This window comes from Hylaeus anthracinus, unplaced genomic scaffold (assembly GCF_026225885.1).
Source record: "Hylaeus anthracinus isolate JK02 unplaced genomic scaffold, UHH_iyHylAnth1.0_haploid 11985, whole genome shotgun sequence".
NCBI classification, from domain to species: domain Eukaryota; kingdom Metazoa; phylum Arthropoda; class Insecta; order Hymenoptera; family Colletidae; genus Hylaeus; species Hylaeus anthracinus.
In genome coordinates this window covers 5,515,179-5,529,584 of record NW_026534333.1, presented here as the reverse complement: position 1 = coordinate 5,529,584, position 14,406 = coordinate 5,515,179, and the positions used below count along the sequence as shown (strand labels likewise).

Below are 14,406 nucleotides of genomic sequence, written 5' to 3'. Positions count from 1 at the left end.
GGCGAACTAATATCAAGCGAGAACCAGTCGATAATCTAATCGTAGCGTGTATCTCCGTGAAACGCTGCTAAGAATCGATCTTCGAAGGGATAGGGGTATAACGATTAACAATGTTTATGAACCAATGCATTTTCATGCCGAGAACAAATAAAATTTGCAAGTCGAATATGAAAGTAATTTTTCATTTATTATAACTGTGAATCCCGACTCTTTCGATCCGTACCACCTTTTCAAATGCATTCACGCTCCTTTCACACTATTGCACCCATTTACACTCCATCCATCTTAAGGACTGAAAAAAATATTCGAAATGGTTATTTCATTTGATAATTTTTATTCAGCAAATAACGGATAAAAATTCCTTCATCTCTTGTTCGTTATCCGATATCCAAACACATTTTAACACGAATTCAGCTCATTTAAACTTATCCAACACGCAAGTATATTACATCGATTCTAACTTACACGAATTTTCAAAATCCACTTCATTTCTTCAGGGCCAATCTCGATTCATTTGAACTTGCTAGGATCATCGCGAACTAGCATAACAGCTACCAGAGTCAACTTTACGAGGAAACAAAAGAAATTAATAAAGAAAACGACATGTCAGATACGATCTAAATTTTTACGTAGCAAAATGTCCTTACATCTTATTCAATGCGTATTTCTTTAAACTTAAACAAAAAACTCCGATTTCACTTATTTATCTGTCCTATTACTAAATGTATCATCTCGTAGAGGACAATCCGTAAGTATTGCATACTGTTTAATAATGTTAGACGCTTCTGTATATAAAAAAGATGGCGTCTAGTTTGTCGATGTCGTATTTATTTTGAACGGCGATTAGAAAATACGGTACTTCTATCATTTCGTGGGTTTGTATGCTACAGAATATAATCAAAGTTGAAAACATCTATAGGATCTAAACGTTACCAATATTTTTGATTTCTTTTACTTACATATTACTGTAATGCGTTGCTTAAGGTTAGAAAGGGTTATCACGTAAACAAAAATATATTTTTTTTTTTCGTCAACGCACACTACCAACGTCTGTGTATATATACAAGTACAGTTACACAAATTTACACAGTTTTTGTACACAGTATTACAACACTATGCATTCCTTTTACGCGATAGGATCGAAGACACACAACGGAAGAATAATCTTCAATGGTCGTCAGTCGGAAGTTACGTTTTCCAGTTGAGAAGTTTGTGGCGCTTCTTTGTTCGTACCCGCTTGCTCTTCCGCGAGAGTCGAGTTATCCGAATTCGCTTTATTATTAATAGTATCGACACCTTTCGACCAGGAACAGCTTCTTCTACCAGGAGACTTTGGCATGGACCAAGTGCTACTGCGAGATCTTCTTTTGGGTGATGCACTGCGAGATTTCGCCCTTGTCACTTTGACCTTTGACGTTGATCTATCTCGTCTTCGTCTATAACGATTTTTGGTATTACTTCTGGACTTTGAACGACTTCGAGAACGGGACTTTTTTCTAGATCTCGATCGACGAGATCGGGACCTTACTCTCGTGGAAGACTTCGACCTTGATTTCGATATAGATCTCGATCTTCCCCGTCGTTTTCTTGATCGGGATCTGCTATTACTTTTACTGCGTCTCCGACTTCGCGACCTCGAACCGGTCTTCGATCTTGCACGTGATCTCGATCGATCCCGCGATTTGGACCTCGACCTTGAACCAGACTTGGATCTTGACCTCGATCTGGACTTAGATCTAGATCTGGATTTGCTGAACGACCTGTTGCGACTACGGGATCTTGAACTTCTAAATTCGAAAGAATGATAATCTTGGCCTACTAAATGAGCGAAGTACTTGTAGTACTCCTCGTTGTATAAATGTGGGTTGAAAGAGTGCAGTGTGCGAGCATTTCCAGCATTACGCCACAGAAATCCTCTACCCCTCCCGCGTGGAAATCGTCCACCTCTGGGCACACCCCTTGACAAAGCAGGGTAAATCATGGGTAACGCTGCTTCGTAGTACCACGGTTGCGGAAATCGTGGATAGAGACTTGGGTAAGGAAGAGTTTCCAAGGCAGTAGGAGCTGAAAAGAAGGTTAGGTAAAGTAAAATGTAATTGAAATTTAATACTAACGCTTACTCCTGACAATTACCTGTCGACGAAGATGGATATGAAACGTTCTGTTTTAGAACACTCTTCAGTTTCTTCGTTTGACCTTCCGCATCCGAATCGTCGCTGAGACTTGCAGAATTTGCAGAATCCTTCTTATGTTTCTTCTAGAAAATACATACGATAAGAAATCGAATATTCCAAAAGTACATTATTACGCATACCTTTGATTTTTTTCCCTTTTTTGATTTCTTCCGTTTCGACTTTTTTATTTTCTTTTCGTTTTTTCCATCTTTTGTCTCCTCGTCTGAACTGAGTATTTGAACAGCGCCATCTTGTTTACTATTCTTTTTGTCGTCTTTCTTTACATCCGTGTTCGTCACTTCATCTATTTTAATTTCATTATTTTCCACTTTTATCTTAAAATAAAAAACCCATTTAAGTTTATTTTATGAACATGAACACTTCGTGTAGCACACATTTCTTACAATTGTACCTTTATCCTGTCAAATAATTCGTCCAACAGGCGAATGCTTTCAAGCTGCCTCTGTGCTTTTATTAATTTCTGTCCTTCTCTAGCAATTTTCATAGACACTTTATCTTCTTCTTTTTTCCGAAACATAGTCAAAGCTTTGCGTTTGCGTTTCTCTTCTCGTTTTTGTCGTCTTCGTTTTTTAGCAGTTGTATCGGCTTCTTCCTTTTTCCTATAATAAGAGGTATCCGATAGCATACTTTAAGTCATGTTTACAAACATTGAATTGATTGCTAATTACTTTAGTTCGACACGACGTTTCTCTTCAGCTTCTTCTTTCCTACGAAGCCGTTCCGACGCTAATGTATCCTGTGCTATGAGGCGTTTTCTTTCGAATTCTCTATGCGCGACAGAACTATCGCTCATGTGTTTTGTTTTGTCAAAAGTAATCTACAAATCGTATTTTTGTACATGTCAAATATATATGTACAAAAATCATATTTTATACAAACCTTTATGGCAGCAGTGAATGCATTGTCCCCTTCTTTTTTAAGAATCTTCATACCACGCAATGCATCCATAGCTCTAACAAAATCCATATATTCCACATATTGAATGTAAGCATCAAAAAATATTCCATCTTCGTAACTAAATTTATTTATGTTTGTACCAAGACGCATTCTAGATCTATAAGGATCTGCAGCAGGTACATCGATTCTTCTAAGTGTTCCCCATTTTTTAAAAATTTTGGCAACCAAGGATTCACTAGGCATGGTTGAACCATCTTCTGTAAACCACTTAACAGGCAAGCCTGTTATGTGTAGCGTATCAGGCCTCTCTCCAGGCTTCAATTCATTCATGTGCTTAGCATCTCTAAAGTAAGAATCCCAACTATGTCTCGTGGGAAAGTCATCCTTTGTCTCTGCTGCACGAACTTTCAAAATGTTGGCAAATCCAGATAGATTCAAATGCTGAGAATCGAGTCTTGCAAGCACACGCTGGAGTCTGCATCTGTCTTGCAAGTCCCCTTCCAATCTGATAAATTCCAGTGTACTCTTGGCTACCTTCAGAGATGCAAACTCGTCCGGTAGTATTAAGGCACGTATCTTCTCCATTACTTCCCATGTTGATATAGTTTTTCCTGTTTATATCGCAGTTAATTTTCTGTAAAAACCTACTGTGCTAAAAATATTATGTGTAATTACAGATTTGCACTGAGTTTAAAATGACATCACATATTTCCTGTCAGAAAAGCCAATACCATTATTAGAAGCAATTATCAAAGAGAACTTGTGAACCTAATGGAATTGAGGAAATAAGTTTAATAGAATAAAATTTATTGACACATAATGAACAAAAATTGATACAATCATATATGTTAGGGATTCTACTCCAAAGATTATGGGAAATATTCTCCCCTAAATAAAGAAAGAATAAGCTTTGAACGAAAACGTAAAGTCAACAGCAGTTAAAAGACACAGAAATGCCACTAGAGGTGGATTAAAAGTATCTGCGATTCTTGGCCATTTTACCTGGGACTTTCAGCTGGGGAAGATTAACAGACACATTTATTTTTGCAACTGGTTTTAAATAAAGCGCGCGTGGCGTATACAGAGGCACGATATCGCTGAGATCCCTACAGCTTCGAAATTGGTTAACAACCTCACTACTGGAATTTTCACCTACCTTCTTACCATCGCTCATTATTAATCTAATGTAACCTTTTATACAATAGAATACACGATATTCGCGACAGAGACTACAAGAACTGTTAAATATTTATCTTACGACAAAGTAAGCTCAGTAAGATGAAAACTTGTTCAGTAGAGAGGTTGTGTATCCATTCGAAACGACGATGATAAACCTTCCCCGGGCCGATTTTCCTTCTCCACTTCACTTTAATATCTTCTCATTCACCGCGAATCGGTTCACTCTCACCGATTTACTTTCCGTTACATCACCGTCAACTTTACAACAGAATCATTTCGTTTCTAACGTACTGTCAAGCTCCACCGACTGAACACTGTAAATACCAAGAACAATTCGATGAGACACAAAACGCTGCCTTCGATGTCATGTACGCGCGGCCGAGTCCATCGAGTCGTTTGGGAGCATCCAGAAAGGTCACCGCTCACCGAGCCGCTCAATGAGCGAGTACCAATGGCGCCATCGGTGGGAAAACACCTAAGTTAGTAGTGATAAATAGTTCCTCCTGGTTTTATAGGATGGCGCCACCGATACATTGTAATTGTTTATTCTTAATTTTTTTATAAATTCTCTATTTCGTAAAATTGTTCGCTTTATAATACTACAATACATAAGTTTATATGTCAAATTTGACATTCTTATGAATAGTTGTTTAATGTAGGAAAAATTATCGACCCTTCAGTTGGTGGCGCCATCTAGCAGCAACAGTGGAAACAATTGTTTTACGACAAATTTGGTCATTTTCCCGCCGATGGCATCACTAATGGTAAAACAGTCTGCCATCTTGCGGGATGGCAATAATCTTCGAATGTCATAATCTTAAAGAGTTAATTAAACTTACGTGTTTTACTGTTAAGATAATAATATTTCACCGTTTATATATATTGTGCTAGACAAATGAAACAAGTGTTATCCAAACAAGTTGATCATATTGAATTTGAAATTTCGTTCCATTACGCGCCAAATCGTTTAAACGCAAAAGGGAGACGCTTTTAAATTTTCGCAGTAATTAATTGTCGAATACATTTGGTCGACAATAATGCCATTTGGCATTTTTAGTTAGTTAGATATGTATGCTCGACGACGCACTAGTGTGAGTTAGGATGGGGGCGGGGTGGGTTTAATCAAATCGCGTATATAATAATACTTTACTAATTAAAATCAGTCAAATTGCAATACATTAGTAATAAATCACTTAATCCCTTAATTATACGTATTTAAATATTGAATTTGTGCTGCTTCGTCTTCCACTGATGTGGAATGTTTATAGACACCCATGTTGACATATTAAACTGCGTAGTTCTTGTACCACAGAAGTGATATAACAACAGTTTCTTGTCAATATCTGTAATATTTAGAATTTATTAGAATAATTATTATTTCGTTATCTAATTTCCACGGTCCAAGGATAATGAATGGAATACTGTAGCATTAGCAATACCAGTAGTGTCTAAGAAAATAATAAGTTGAAAACTTTACAATAAACTAATGCTTACAACGCTCCTTTTTTGGTATAGAGACTAAGCACATACTTATGATTATCGAGTTACGATTGATAATGTGAACAAACCTATTACTCGTTTACATGCTGTACATAGACATGCAAAAGATACGTCTCAAATAATACTCAATAAATTATATAAATAATGTGTTTGAGTAAGAGGATTAGTAAGGATTATCTATAGAAGAATATAATTTTATTTTAGTTGAAATTTTACGATAAACACAATACAACAACAACTCAACACTTATGAAATATCTGGCCAATGGTGTCTCGTTTGGAGGACCATACGGTTTAACTAATTTGATCAACTATGTATCTCTATCGTAATGACGAAATCTACTTAAATCAAATACCACTTGAATTGCATGCAGTTTAGCCTGTGAACGTCGAATAATCAATATAGTATTTTTGTCCAACGAAAACACGTTATGGGCAGGTATAACGAGGGACTATTCTCTCATCGACAGCAACATCGTAATATATGACATGCACGTTTTGAAAGTCTTAAAATTAAAGTGTATTTGTTATTAATTAATAATCATGCTAGAAACAGAAATACTGCGGGTTCCATTCTCCCAGCATTGTCAGGCATTACATACCGCTCCGAAATTTTCGATGTTTACTTTATATACTCCGCCTGCAGTTAATTCACACGGTTTACTGGATCTTAGTTGCATCATACCAAGTACTCTTTGTACTCTCCCCGAAGTTCGATACCATGCAGAGCAATACCTACAGTAGGATTCATTTTACGTTCTGTGACTCGAGCTTACGTTTTCGATACTTAGTTTGCAATACTGTATTCCTTTCTTCCGTGCAACACGTACATACTAGTGGCGAGTTCAAAACTACGATCAGCAATTATCTGTCCGGGTATACTGACGTAGAATAAATGAAAGTTCTGGGCAACACAGAAAACAACATATCTGATAGCTTCGTCGGGTTCATTTAAATGTACGACTACCTAACGAACGAAATTTAAAACCGTTTAACAGTCCTTTAAACGAACATTTCTGCAGAGAGAGTTTCTTACTTGAAAAGCTGTTACGCATATACCGATCATGTTACTTCCAATCAGAACTAGGTAAAGCTTTTCAGTCACTTGCTCCAGCATCTTGAAAAACCTTGAAACACGATAAAATAACCAGTCAGTCGGGTAATATTAATGGTTCGTACCTTTTTTCCTAATTTAATATGAATCTTTACAAACTCGATAGCTTTCTTGTGTGCCGCCACGCATTCTCTGGCTTCTTCGTATCCATCGTCCCACTCAGCAACTCCAATTTTAGTTCGATTATTTTCCGTCGATTTCTTAATCTTATCTCTGTATTTATTAAAATCAATCGAGTGAACAAACTGTGGAATTACGCGCCGAAAGAAAAGAACATTCTTCATTGTTTCGTGTCGAGGTAATGTTGTGCAAATGATTCGTGAAGTGGTCCTCGAGTATGTGAACCCAAAAGCATCATCTTAAGATCGATTCAGACTATACGACACGGACCGTCACGTTCCGGCAACGACACGTACCGGCACCGACACGACAAAACATTAAAACACGCGTTTTAATGGAACTATTCATACTTAACAGACAGGCATGCGCATGCGTGCGATTGTAACTGAGGCTTGAACATCGTTTACACGCACCAATCTCAAGCCCAATCTCAAGCCGATTTTCTGTCAGGACAGATTTCACTCAAGCCAAATTTCTTGGCTTGCGCAAGCTTCATGCCTGAGTTCACACGCTACGATTTACTTGTGCAAGCCGATTTGTGCAAATGGCTTGAGCGTGTAAACGCACTATTACAGACATCGACCTGAACGTTCCGTCAACGGGAATAGTGTGAATAGTTCCATTAAAACGCGTGTTTAATGTTTTGTCGTATCGGTGCGGGTAGGTGTCGTTGCCGGAACGTGACGGTCCGTTGTCGTATAGTCTGAATCGACTTTAATGTTTTACTGTTATATTTACCCGCATATGACAAATAATCCAGAGGCGTGATGAGATATCACCATGAACACAGAATCGAAAGTGACTATCATCAGTATAGCACAAATCGAACATATACTCGCGTGGAAATATATGGGGAAAAAATGATCGTCGTTGTTCACGAAGTAATAAAGTTTAAATACTTGTTGTCGAGGTCTGGTTTCGTTCAGTGGCATAACGATATCCAGCATAGGATTGACCAACGGTAGCATTACGAATACTGACAAGAATGACAACAAGCTACCTGAAAGGTGCTGCATATAAATATCTTTTAAACTACAACAAGACGAGTATCGCAACAGGATGCCTACTTCTGTAGAGTTGCGCAATTTTACATCCGGATTTGGTAATGTCATCCAGAGTGCACAAGCCACCGTTAAATTTCAGCAGCTTCCATTCTTCTTCCACAGAGACAAACATTTTCCTCAACTGCAATGTTTCCGATTCGTATGATCCTACGCGTTAAGTAAGTTCGTTTCACGATAGAGAATATACGTACATATTCCTTGTTCACATGAAGACATAATAACTTGAAACCACTTACAGCGGTTGTAAATAAGTGCGGTTGGCACTCGAGGATTCCATCGAAATCCTTCGCGCGCATCGATATGTACATTTGGAACAACTATCGAATCGCATGTTTCAATTGTGCAATAATATCTTCTGATCACTTTGACATTTACTTATGATTTGTTAGTTTTTAGATATATTTATACATACAGTCGATCCCATGGATATTCGTACCCTCTGTGTCTATCGTAGAAGTTTGACTAAATCTATCGACATCGAATCTAACATGTAATTTAAACAAATTTCTTGAATAGACGTAGAGGGTTACGAATATTTATGAAACTGAACGTACATCATCCCATTATCCCAAATGAGCATGTTTCACTTACCGTAGGTAGTATAAGACTAATGTTACTCGCCACCAATACGGTTACGCAACAATTATTCACCAAAGCTGATTGAGTTGGATATTGTCCCATGATAATCATATACTTTTTAAGCACTCTGTAGTAAGGGATGTTGAATACGCCACTTCCATTCCTATCGTCTACCTGGAGCACTGAACGTTTATTAAAAATGCTTGCCTTGCGACATTATTTGCAATAGCGCGTGCCATAAATAAATAAAGAAATAGTAACAAGGTCGGTCACACGTTGGGACATTCACGATTTGGCTGACCGTTTGAAGTTGAAGATTTCTTGCACTTCAGAGCACTTCCAACACTTTGAATATCGATAAACAATATCATGCGAATTAAAGTACGATAATTCTTACCGGTTGATGTCATTCTCTTCATATCAATTCCCTTGATATATTTTTCAATCGATTCGATGCGACACCGTGAAATGCAAACAGATGATCCACGATGATACCTACAGCGCAACTGTCTCGATAAAGTGCGCAGCTCGTAAGTGGAACTTTTATTAGTAGTATCTCATCGTAGGTTACTAATCGTACAAAGAGACATCTCTTTTATAAATTCAAAAAAAAAAAATTGTCAATCACAATATTCATCGCGGAAGTGGATTTTAGCAAATTACTAGGTGCCTATAGCGAACGCAAAAAGGTCTCATTTTCTTATCCCCCGTAGTGATCGATTGATGAAAAAGGATCCACGTAATGCGTACTTGTCAAGTGATCACTCCACGCGCATCTATAGCTAATGGTAGTTGACGACCAAAGATAAAGAGCAGTGTAAATTTAAGACACGGAAAAGTGAAACACCTACTAGTAGAGTTCGTAAAAGTCCATTAACATCGATCGTATTGTCAAGACAATAGAAGGGATCCCACCGTTCGATCTACATCCTCTTTCATTTCTTTCCCCAATGTCGCTCCAACTTTACGCTGTACTTCGGAAACGCGACACGTACGCCGTCTTTGTTTCTTACGTAGAGGCAAGCTGGATTGACCTTACCAAACACGGAGAGTTTGTTTTGTTTACACAACATGGTTGACAAACGGCACACGAGAGTTGCGAGCGATCTTTTGTCTGAATCTTGTATTATCGAAAAAGTTCTAGTCGGAGTGCGTGTCTAATAACGACGATAAATTGCGACCTTGTGTAATTATCAGACGAAGGGATAAACATGGTGATTCTGATTATTTGGATCGTTTGGTACTCTCGACAGCTTCGCAGAAGTCATTCCCTGAGAATTCTGGTGATCCAAGCTAGACAGCTGATGGTTGACATAAACTGCTCGAGAGATGGTTCGAAGATCACCCTGGTAATCTTTTGGTGGCTCGGAGACAGGGAACACGATGGTGGCTAGGTCTGTATGGGCGGTACCCGCAGTCATGTACCGAACCGATGATTGTCAATCCTCGTGCTGGTACGAGGAATGGTCCTCCTCTGCTGGCTTCTAAATTAGACATCCCAGGACGACAATCCTGCGGTAGAGAATTCGCTACGTGTTCTAGAAAGTAACGTCACGAAACCTAATGCATGGTAAAGTGTCACAATCTTAGAGAATGAATAAGCGAATGAATAGCGAGTTCATGAATTAGACGAGACTTACAGAGGGGTGGATATCAGGAATCAAATCTAGGAAAGAGGAAAAAGAAGCGATCGACAAATAAAGGTATATAATGAGTTGATGATTTTTCAGTTGTATTTAAGAGATAATTAAATGATACCATCGTTCATCTTTTGTTTGTTTCGGATACATTTTGCTGGGCAAATGAAACGTTTTACTGAACATATTGGTCATATTGAATTCGACATCTTGAATGTTTGTTAACACATATAAAATGCATCTTAAATGCTGCTATCCCGGTACTATATGATTCTTAATTCTAGAAGTATTTAAGGAAGTGAGGGTGAATTGCGATGAGGGGGGAGAGGGTCTCGACGAATGGCGTACATTATAATACTTTACTAATTAAAATCAGTCGAATTGCAATACATTAGTAACAAGTCACTCAATCGCTTAATTATGCGTATTTGAATATTGAATATGTGCTGCTTTTTCTTCCAGTGGTGTGAAGATTGCGAATGTTTATAGACCCCCGTGTTGTAATATTAAACTGCATAGTTCGTATACAATGGAAACGGTATAATAACAGTTTATCTTCAATATCTGCAATATTTAGAATCGATTAGAATAATAATTATTTCGTTGTCTTATTTCCACGATCCAAGGAAAATAAATGCAATACTATACTATTAGTAGTACCAGCAGTACAGTGTGTAAAAAAATAATAGGTAAAATAACAGATAGAGGTAGGCCGTAAGATACATAGGGGTTGAAAGTAATAATAATTTCTTTTTAAATGGAATTATATAGACGGTGTATTTACATAACAGGATAGGACTACAACGAACCAATTATTCAATTCTAAAATGTATGATTCATAAAAAAATATAATTTAATTTTAATCCAAATTCTGCATTGAACACAATTCAACACCTATGAAATTTATGGCCATCCATATAGCATTTGGAGGACCGTACAATTTAAGAAATTTAATCAACTATACATCTACATCGTAATGACAAGACTATTTAAATCAAATACCACTTAAATCGCATGCAGTTTAATAATGTGTGAACGTCGAATAATCAATACAGTATGTTTGTCCAACGAAAACACGTTATGGGCAGGTATAACGAGGAACTATTTTCTCGTCGACAGCAACATCGTAAAGTATGACATGCACGTTTTAAAACTCTTAAAATTAAAGTGTATTTGTTATTAATTAATAATCATGCTAAAAACAAAATTACTCTGAGTTCCGTTGTAGCATTGTTAGGCATTACATACCACTCCGAAATTTTCGATGTTTACTCTATACACTCCGCCTGCAGTTAATTCACACGGTCTACTGGATCTTAGTTGCACCATACCGAGTACTCTTTGTACTCTCACCGATGTTTGATACCATTCAGAGGAATACCTACAGTAGGATTCATAAGTTGGCTATAAGGATTCGTCGTGGCTTGAACTTGAGTTTTTCTCAAGACGTAACGATATTGGATTCCTTTCTTCCGTGTAAAACGTACATGTTAGTGGAGAGTTCAAAACTATGATCAGCAATTATCTGCCCGGGTATACTGACGTAGAATAGATGAAAGTTGTTGCCAATACAGAAAACACAATGTCTGAGAGCTTCGAAGGGTTCGTTCAAGTGCACAACTACCTAACGAACGAAATGTAAATCCGTTTAACGGTTCTCTAAACGAACACTTTTTCAGAGAGAGTTTCTTACTTGGAAAGCTGTTACGCATGTACAGATCATTGCAGCTCCGATCAGACCTACGTAATTACTTCTAGTCATTTGCTCCAGGATCTTGAAAAACCTCGAAACACGATAAAATAACCAGTGAGTCGAATAAAGTAAATAGTTCGTACTTCTTTTTCCTAACTTAGTATAAATCGCTACAAACTCGATGGCTTTCTTGTGTACCACCACACATTCTCTGACTTCCTCGTATCCATCGTCCCTCGTAGCAACTCCGATTCTAGTTCGGTTATTTTGCGTCAATTTCTTAATCTTATCTCTGCATTTATTAAAATTATTTGAGTAAAGATAATGTGGGATTACGCGTCGATAGAAAATAAGATCGATCCTTGTTTCGTGTCAAGGTAATGTAGTGTAAATGATTCGTGTAGTGGACGTCAAGGAATTGTTGATATGTTATACATGGCACCGTCTTATGTTTTACTGTTATATTTACCCGCATACGGCAAACAATCCACAGTTGTGATGAGCTAACACCATGTACACAGAATCGACAGTGATCATCATTAGTATAACACAAATGGAACATATACTCGCGTGAAAATATATTGGGAGAAAATGCTCGTCGTTGTTCACGAAGTAATAAAGTTTAAATACTTGCGGTCGAGGTCGTGTTACGTTCAGTGGCATAACAATATCCAACATTGGATTGGCCAACGGAAGAAATACGAACGCTACCAACAATGATAATATGCTACCTGAAAATTCTACCATATATAACTATCTTTTAAATAACAACCAGGCGAGTACCGCAACAGGATGCCTACTTCTGTAGAGGTGCGCAATTTTACTTCCAGTTTTGGTAATGTCATCCAGAACATACAGAGAACTATCAAACTCCAACACATTCCATTCTTCTTCCACAGAGATAAACATTTTTCTCATCTGCAATGTTCCGAATTCGTATGATTCTATGCGTTGGATAAGTTCGTCTCACGATAGGGAAGATACGCACACGTTTCCTGTTTATTTGAAGATTTACTAACTTCAAAGCATTTATAGCGGTTGTAAATAATGGTGGTTGACACTCGAGGACGCCGTCGAAATCGTTCACAAGCAGCGATGTATACATTTGGAGCAACTATCGAATCGCATGTTCCGATTGTGTATTAATATTTTTGAAATGTAATTATAAATGTATAAATATTATCCCACTACCAACGAGCATGTTCCACTTACCACGGGAATAAGAAGCGTAACACTACTCCCCACCATCATGGTTACGCAACATTTATTCACCAAATCTGATTGGTTCGGATATTGTCCCATAATTATCAGATATTTTTTAAGCACTCTGTAGTAAGGAATGTTGAAAGCGCCACTTCCATTCCTATGGCTTACCTGGAGCACTGAACATTCGTTAAAGTAGCTAAGTTGAAAGCACTGTCGTATCGATGAAGTACTTTACACTACTTCTCATTTCTTCAAACATCGGTAAAAATATCGTGTTTTCCAAGATTCGTTTGACATGACAAATCTTACCGGTCATTCTCTAGATATCAATCCCCTTAATATATTTTTCAATCGATTCGTTGCGACACCGTGAGAAGAAAAAAAAACAGATGATCCACGATGATACTGACAGTGAACGGATTGTCTAAAGTTCTCAGCTCGTAAGTGGAACTTCTACTAGTAGTATCCCGTCTCGAGACCGCCATAAAACTAGTCTTTTACTCATCGTACGGAGATATCTCTTTTGTAAATTTAAAAAAAAAAAAAAAAAAAAAGAATTGTCTGTCACAATCCTCATCGCGGAAGTTGGTTTTAGCAAATTACTAGGTGCCTATAGTCAACGCAAAGAGGTCTCGTTTTCTTATCCCTTATAGTGCTTAATTAATAAAAAAGGAACGACATGATGCGTACTTGTCAAGTGATCACTCCACGCGCATCTATAGCTAATGGTAGTCAACGACCAAAGATAAAGAGCAGTATAAATTTAATACGAGGAAAAGTGAAACACCTGCTGGTACAGTCCGTAAAGGTCCATTAACATCGATTGTGTTGTCAAGTCCACCGTAGAATATATTACCACAATAACGTCTAAGTACTCTGTCGAGGTGTCTTTAATTTTTTTCCCCCGCTGTCGCTTCAACTCTGTGTTTACGTTGTACCTAGGAAATGCGACACGTACACCGTCTCGCAGTTTCTTATGTGAGAGCAAGTCGAGCTGACCTTACCAGACAACACGGAAAGTTAATTTTGCGAGAGATGTAGAGTTTCGATCGCGGTGGCTCAGCCTAACTGGATCCAGTGCTCGATACTCGTTGTGGTCGTGACATCACTTATTGACGCCAGAGAAATCTCTTCGATTTTTTGCTAAAATTCTTAAAAAGGTACAACAAACAGTTATTAACAAATTCGCGACCGGCAGATATTTTACGTTTCTGATATCGAAT

The 14,406-nt window shown here is 37.8% G+C and overlaps 3 protein-coding genes across 18 annotated transcripts; all 3 read right to left on the bottom strand.

The window, feature by feature from the left end:
• Positions 1-808: 808 nt before the first annotated feature.
• On the bottom strand, positions 809-4,668 carry LOC128886575 (A-kinase anchor protein 17A-like). 10 transcript variants are annotated; one of them, XR_008459868.1, is made up of 8 exons: positions 4,095-4,668; positions 3,075-3,703; positions 2,864-3,012; positions 2,587-2,794; positions 2,315-2,509; positions 2,134-2,257; positions 960-2,064; positions 809-884 (listed from the first exon to the last, which is right to left on the bottom strand). XR_008459868.1 is itself a non-coding variant. In XM_054141574.1 (8 exons), the coding sequence occupies exons 3-8, from the start codon at positions 3,675-3,677 to the stop codon at positions 1,178-1,180; spliced, it is 2,166 nt and encodes a 721-aa protein (XP_053997549.1). In that variant the 5' UTR covers positions 3,678-3,804; positions 4,095-4,204; positions 4,351-4,668; the 3' UTR covers positions 926-1,177. The 10 variants fall into 10 exon arrangements, 9 of the variants coding, with proteins under 9 accessions (XP_053997549.1, XP_053997551.1, XP_053997548.1 ...); XM_054141574.1 differs by lacking the exon at positions 809-884 and having other exon boundaries at positions 926-2,064; positions 3,075-3,804; positions 4,095-4,204; positions 4,351-4,668; XM_054141576.1 differs by lacking the exon at positions 809-884 and having other exon boundaries at positions 926-2,064; positions 3,075-3,744; positions 4,095-4,204; positions 4,351-4,668.
• Positions 4,669-5,439: 771 nt separating this feature from the next.
• LOC128886577 (uncharacterized) lies at positions 5,440-9,490 on the bottom strand. 7 transcript variants are annotated; one of them, XM_054141583.1, is made up of 10 exons: positions 9,045-9,490; positions 8,660-8,829; positions 8,260-8,385; positions 8,072-8,189; positions 7,743-8,004; positions 6,984-7,097; positions 6,807-6,897; positions 6,601-6,737; positions 6,373-6,505; positions 5,440-5,614 (listed from the first exon to the last, which is right to left on the bottom strand). In XM_054141583.1, exons 1-10 carry the CDS (start codon positions 9,064-9,066, stop codon positions 5,534-5,536), a joined length of 1,254 nt encoding a protein of 417 aa, XP_053997558.1. In that variant the 5' UTR covers positions 9,067-9,490; the 3' UTR covers positions 5,440-5,533. The 7 variants fall into 7 exon arrangements, with proteins under 7 accessions (XP_053997558.1, XP_053997561.1, XP_053997560.1 ...); XM_054141586.1 differs by having other exon boundaries at positions 8,660-8,821; XM_054141588.1 differs by having other exon boundaries at positions 5,554-5,614; positions 6,373-6,410; positions 6,547-6,737.
• A 1,895-nt stretch (positions 9,491-11,385) lies between these two features.
• On the bottom strand, positions 11,386-13,228 carry LOC128886784 (uncharacterized). Its single transcript, XM_054141947.1, has 8 exons — positions 13,190-13,228; positions 12,948-13,091; positions 12,778-12,895; positions 12,447-12,708; positions 11,978-12,269; positions 11,772-11,908; positions 11,533-11,665; positions 11,386-11,439 (listed from the first exon to the last, which is right to left on the bottom strand). Exons 1-8 carry the CDS (start codon positions 13,226-13,228, stop codon positions 11,386-11,388), a joined length of 1,179 nt encoding a protein of 392 aa, XP_053997922.1.
• Positions 13,229-14,406: the final 1,178 nt, after the last annotated feature.

Coding starts and splice junctions, on each gene's coding strand:
- LOC128886575 (XM_054141572.1), bottom strand. CDS start 4,266: ATGAGCGATGGTAAGAAGGTAGGTGAAAATTCCAGTAGTGAGGTTGTT. Junction 3,013..3,074: donor CATTCACTGCTGCCATAAAG/GTTTGTATAAAA, acceptor TACGATTTGTAG/ATTACTTTTGACAAAACAAA. Junction 2,065..2,133: donor ATATCCATCTTCGTCGACAG/GTAATTGTCAGG, acceptor CCTTCTTTTCAG/CTCCTACTGCCTTGGAAACT.
- LOC128886577 (XM_054141583.1), bottom strand. CDS start 9,066: ATGAAGAGAATGACATCAACCG. Junction 8,830..9,044: donor GAAGAGAATGACATCAACCG/GTAAGAATTATC, acceptor ATAAACGTTCAG/TGCTCCAGGTAGACGATAGG. Junction 8,386..8,659: donor TTAGTCTTATACTACCTACG/GTAAGTGAAACA, acceptor GCGATTCGATAG/TTGTTCCAAATGTACATATC.
- LOC128886784 (XM_054141947.1), bottom strand. CDS start 13,228: ATGATGGTGGGGAGTAGTGTTACGCTTCTTATTCCCGTG. Junction 12,270..12,446: donor GGATTGTTTGCCGTATGCGG/GTAAATATAACA, acceptor TAATAAATGCAG/AGATAAGATTAAGAAATTGA. Junction 11,909..11,977: donor CATGCGTAACAGCTTTCCAA/GTAAGAAACTCT, acceptor TTCGTTCGTTAG/GTAGTTGTGCACTTGAACGA.